This window comes from Geotrypetes seraphini, chromosome 2 (assembly GCF_902459505.1).
Source record: "Geotrypetes seraphini chromosome 2, aGeoSer1.1, whole genome shotgun sequence".
Lineage (NCBI taxonomy): Eukaryota > Metazoa > Chordata > Amphibia > Gymnophiona > Dermophiidae > Geotrypetes > Geotrypetes seraphini.
The window spans coordinates 125253464-125259463 of NC_047085.1; the positions used below are offsets into that span (position 1 = coordinate 125253464).

Here is a 6000-nt window from a genome sequence, read left to right on the forward strand (position 1 = left end):
ACATACTGATACTGATCTTGAACCCTTCTTATCTGCTCCTGAGTCGTATGACATCCCATCAGATTCATCTACTCCACCGCCAAGATAAAAGACTCCTCCAGAAGGATTATCTTTTACTAAATTTATCAGGCAGATGGGGAAAGCTTTACCTGTTAAACTGGAGTCAGACATTGAGCCAAGAGCAGAGCTCCTTGAGGCAGTAGATTTTAATGAGCCTTCTAAAGAGCTTCTCAAATTGCCTCTTCACAGTCTACTTAAGGAAACTGTGTTTAAGAACTGGGAGACTCCTCACCCTTCCCATAGCTCCATAAAAGATTGATTCTGTACAGAATACAGTTGTGTCCCAGCTTTGATAAGCCACAATTACAGCACTAGTCTTTGCTGATTGAATCCACTCTTTAAAAATCCTTCAGTACAAGATTAAATGCTACTGCATCACCAGACTGTGAAGGCCACACCATGGATAAGATTGGCTGTCTCCTCTTCCAGAACTCTGTTGACCAGCAGAGTTCTCAGCTACAGTTTCTGTTTCATTCTGCCCTAAACGCCGCATAAAGAAGCTGGCTGATTTTGAGTAATATATTCCATCTGAACGACTTCCAGAATTTCAGGAAACTACTCATAGCCTACTTCAAACTAGAAAATTTATGGCAAGATCAGCTTTTGATGCCTTTGATGTAACATCTAGAGCATCGGCTATGTCTATTGCTGTGAGATATCTCACATGGCTGTGAGTCTCTAACTTGGACATCAATGTTCAAGATCATTTAACAAATATTCCCCATCTAGGTGAAGAGCTATTTGGTGACAAAGTCGAGGATGCCATGCAAAGACTTACTCGACATGAACAGAGTTGGGCTACCTTAGTGGGGTTCAAGTCTAAAACTCAATCATCTAAATCTTTGCAGAAACCTGCTTACTCTTCATATAAGAGGCATTATCGAGCAACCTCGTCCTCTTCCAAACCTCCTCCATAGAAGAGGCAAAAACCACAGAAGCCTCAGACTTCTGTTCCACAAAAATCAACTCAGTCTTTTTGACATGCTTCTAGAGAGCATAGCTGCAATTCCTCCAACTCAGCCACCTCCCCAACCCATCGGAGGATGACTTCTATTATATCATCAATGCTGGACTCTCATTACCATGCACACTTGGGTCCTCAAAGTTTATCACCATTCCTCCAAACAACTCTCCAAGAAAGTCCTCTTTCATATCTCAACAGCCATCCCTTTTTCAGGAAATCAAAACTCTACTTCAACTGAATGCCTTAGTACCCCCTTTCCAGAAAAATCAGGGGTTCTACTCCTGTGAGTTGGTGCTATGTGCCAATGCCAGATCGAGGTAAGAGTTTGGGTTTGGGCAGGCGATGCCGGTTCTAGTTGGGGGTGTTCGTAGGCAATGCCGGTTAGCCGGGGGGGGGGGGGGGCTCGCAAATCAAGTCAACGCTTGGTTTGCAAGGCACGATTTGCTTGAGTGTTTTGCAAAACACTCACAAACCGTGGCTTGACTGTATTATTATTATTATGCCTGTGCTCTCCTCAGCTCATCATGGACAGGAGGGTGAGGTCAGCTTCGAGGGCTCAGCGCCACCATCCTGGCCTCCTCACCCCGCCCTCACTCATTCACCAGCAGAGCCGCAGCGCATTAGGGCAGTGTGCAGGAACCCGGGAGAGTGTAATTCTCTCAGCGGCTGAGTATATTTGCTCCATAAGACGCACCATTATTTACACCCACTTTTTTTTGGGGGGGGGAAGTGCGTCTTATGGAGCGAAAAATAAGGTAAGTTGGGATTATTTTCTACTTTGTTTTATACTTTGGTAGGAAATAATGGGTGATCATGTCCCATGGGTTCTTTACACTTGGCATAGTTAGAATCAATCTGATATCTGATTTGGGAATTTAGCTTAGGATGTTAAGAGGCTCATTTTCAAAGTACATAGACTTAAAGAGTTATATAGGTTACTATATAACTTTGAAAATAACTTTGAAAATATACTTTGAAAATAAGCACCTTAATGTCTCTGTATACGTTTGTATTCATGCTGGCTTATATCTGTTAACGTTAAATACATGAGAATATTCTATATAATGTGTTGTATCTGTCTGATCATTATTTAAATTGTTCTTGATGACTGAACTATCTTTGTTGACTGAGTTTACAAAGGCTGACTGTAAATTAGTTCCTCTGGACCATAGATCAAATCCCATAAGGCATTGCAAAGTGGTTTGGTTAATAGTGACTTTGATGGGAGCTTTCTGCTGTACTTTTCTTCAATGAGAAATCTGTAAGGCCAAGAGCAACAAACATTGCTTTCCATTTTAGATCCTTAGGAGATGTCTATCACTTCCCACAACTATGTGTACACTCGTATTAGACTGCTGTCTTATAACTCTGAAGAACTTTATTTATTAATTTGGATTTAGAGCCCGTCTTCCCAGAAGAGCTCAGAACAGGTTACAAGTTTACATACATAATAAAATATAACCTGTTAAATATAAAAACATAACAGAGTATAGTAATGTAGAACATGACAGGATAGGACAATACATAGGGGAGCACGGCAGTATTCAAAAGCATGGCAATACTTAATAGGATATGATAGATCAAGACCTCATACAGTGGTGGTGATGTTATGAGTTTGGTATGATATTGCAGTAACTATGAGCTTGAAAGAACATTGTAGTTCGTGGTGAGGCAGCATATAATAGAGCATGGCACTGGCTTATGATGCATGACAATACATATAAGAGCACTTAGAAGCTATTTTATTTGCATTCTAGTGATGAACTGCGACTGGGGCATGAGAAATCGATGGCCTACAAGGAAATGATAGCTGTGGCTAGGGGAGACAAAACACACAACATTCGAGCCAAAGAACCTGAGGACGGACTTACTGAAGAGATCCAGGTGAAATGCCTCCTGGACCAAGCTACAGACCCTAATATCCTGGGAAGAGTCTGGGAAGGATGGGAGCCTTGGATATAACACGCAAAATGATCTGATGAGATTTTTTTGTGAAGTTAAGAAAACTGTTACCACAAGCCATGTTGCTTTTCTCAGGGGAACAGTCGTTCATTATTCAAGCATTAATCGCTGTTGCAGAAATTCATCAAGTACAAAAGTTCAGCCACTATTCTCTGTAGCACAGCATAATGAGACATACACAATACTAAAAAGTGGAGAGAGAAGAGCTGCTTGCCAAGAAAAGAAAGTAGGTGGACTCTGAATAATGCTGGTGTTTACAGTCAGAGATACTGCTAGTTTCCAGACATTAGTTAAACATCGATCAGAGAAGAAACAGCTGCAAATTGGGATTTTTGTAAAGTAAATCTAGACCATGAAGTTAATGAAATACTATATCAATCAGTGGCATAGCAAGGAAAGTTAGTGATCGGCATTGCCAAGCTGTGCCACCCCCCAATGTGCCCTCCCTCTTCCCCTTCTCCTCTTCAAATTTTTTGCCCAGCGTAAGTAGCATCTTACCCGCTGCTCACACCAGCTTCATCCTTCCCTCTAGTGTTGCTTCCTGGTCCCCACGAACAGGAAGTGATGTCAGAGGCGGGGGATGAGGCTAACATGAGCAGAGGGTAAAAGATGCTGCTCGTGGCTGGCGAAGTTTTTAAGAAATATGGGGGAGGACGATGAAGAGAGATGCCGCTACCCCAGCCAAGGTGGTGCTGAGGCAGTCCCTCCTCTCTTGTTATGCCACTGCCAATAATAAGATTCAGTACACATCAACTTAAAATTTTGGTTGGCTGAACAATGAAATTATAATCACATGGCTTATCCATTTTAGTGCAAACTTGTTGGCATGTATTGATTTAATGATCTAACCAGATTATAAGCCTGGAAAAGAATCCTTCAGCTCATTGAAAATAATTTTAACAGTTCAAACTTTCATTTTGTTTTCAGTTACGTTAGAAATGTTGTCTTCTCTCTTACCAATTCATGTTTTATTTCTCCTCATCTTCCCCCTATTGTAGCAAGACTGGCTGTGCTTGAAGTTGTCAAGTGACAGCTTTTTGGTTTCATTGATTACATCAGTAAATGTACATCAATGCTACTGTTAGGCTTTCATGTACATATCGCCTATGGTAAGAACCACCTCCATATAACTAGTGTCTAAGCAGGAGGTAACCTGGAATTTACTGTATTTTTCGGACCATAAGACGCACTTTTTCCATCCCCAAAAATGGGGTGCGCGTTATGAACAGAATACACTGCGCCCCCACCCCGTACCTTTTTTACTGGCGGTGGTACAGTGCGGTCTCCTGGACGGCTGCCTTTATCTTAGAAGAGCGACAAACAACATAGGAGCACAACCTTTGCGCTTCCTGCCTGGTCCCGCGCCACTCTGTGATTGGCTGACAGAAGCCTGCTTCTTAACTAGCACTTTAAAATGTAATGCTTATCCATGTTCTCCAAGTGCTTAGGCCTGAATCAGTATCTTGAAGTATTTTTAATATGTATTCAAACAGGACTTGATCTGTTTCATCCTGGGCCTTCAACCAAGTTTATAAATTTGATGCTAATTGCATGTGATAGAAAAATATATAATAATTAAACACTTCAGTTAGATAAGTATTTTGTCAATTTTTTTTATGGTTTATTAATCTGTTTAACTCTTGTTTATTGGAAGAAAAGCAAAATATTACACATATATCACCAAACAATAAAATGAAACTTAATCTTGCAAACTCTAATAACATAGGTCAGTGTTTCTCAACTCGGTCCTAGAGTACCCTCTTGCCAGTCAGTTTTTCAAGATATCCACAATGAATATGCATGAAAGAAATTTGCACATAATGGAAGCAGTATATTCAAATCAAGTTTATGCATATTCATTTTGGATATTCTGAAAACCTGACTGGCAAGGGGGTACTCCAGGACCGAGTTGAGAAACAACATATATAGGTAATACATGTCCACATGTTGCTATTACAAATAATTCTGTCATCCCAGATTAACAGTTTTATGTCTCTTTTTTGTTGTTTTTTTTTCCTCCCACCACCCTAATTGACCCTCCCCACATATCCCCTATCCCACACCTCACCCCCATACCCAAACTCTATATCTGGAGGTACCGTTCCAAAAAATAATTGTCATCTATCCCAGAAAATTCAATATTCTGGTTCTGTGGGTGTAAGTGTGATTCAGAAAAGTTCCCACATCTGCTGATATAGAACTCCTTTAACTGAGGTGATCTCCGTTATATCATATCTTTCCAGTGTCAGCAAATGTATAATTTGTAATCACGTCAACATGGAGGGCACTTCTGGGGTTATCCAATTGAGGAAGATTACTGTCTTCACAATGATCACTGCTTTACTAAGGAATTGTTTAAGTTCTTTTGGAATTGGCATGGATATGTTGTATTTGCCTAACAGAACATGCAATTTTCCGCTTCCATTGTCACATAAATTGCAAAATTGTAATCCAATATGTCTGTACCATGGGACATGCCCAAAACATGAGGCCCAGTGATGCCCTCGGGGCCCTATAGTTTATTGATGTGTTGAAATCCTTCAGTATTTTTAAAACTCTTGTTTAAATAAAAATGGTGGAATTTCTGAATTTCAGTTTGTGTGAAAGTATGCTGGCTCTTGTCAAATGAAATAGTCCAAAGGCCATACCATGAATCCAGTGATCAGCTAATTAGAATCAGTAAACTGTTAAGTGAGTGGTCTAAATTACATTCAGAAATCATATTAGTTACAAGATCAGATACTTGCAGACACTTCTGGTACATGTTTTTGAGTACTTTGATCTACAGTGTTCTCCCCAGAAATTTTTTCCAGCCGGGAGGCATGAAAAAGTAGCTGGGTGGGGCAGGATGGGGAAATTTGGTGGTGCAAATTTGGTGCTATGCAAATTACCCCTCCCTGCTCATGGTGAAGGAGTAGGGCAGGGGTGTCCAACCTTTTGGCTTCCCTGGGCCACATTGGACGAAAAACATTTTCTGGGGCCGCACACTAGCTGATGAGCAAAAAAAAAAAAGG

At 40.7% G+C, this 6000-nt stretch overlaps 1 protein-coding gene across 3 annotated transcripts in view; it reads left to right on the forward strand.

The window, feature by feature from the left end:
* The window catches only part of PRKDC (protein kinase, DNA-activated, catalytic subunit), a 524414-nt gene extending 518834 nt beyond the window's left edge, over positions 1–5580 (forward strand). For 2 of the 3 annotated variants that reach the window (XM_033933711.1, XM_033933712.1), the window contains one exon: positions 2782–2986. In XM_033933711.1, coding sequence (XP_033789602.1) covers positions 2782–2986 — 205 coding nt within the window. Of the gene's footprint in view, positions 1–2781 lie in introns of all 3 variants that reach the window. The other variant, XM_033933710.1, reaches the window with a different exon arrangement.
* Positions 5581–6000: the final 420 nt, after the last annotated feature.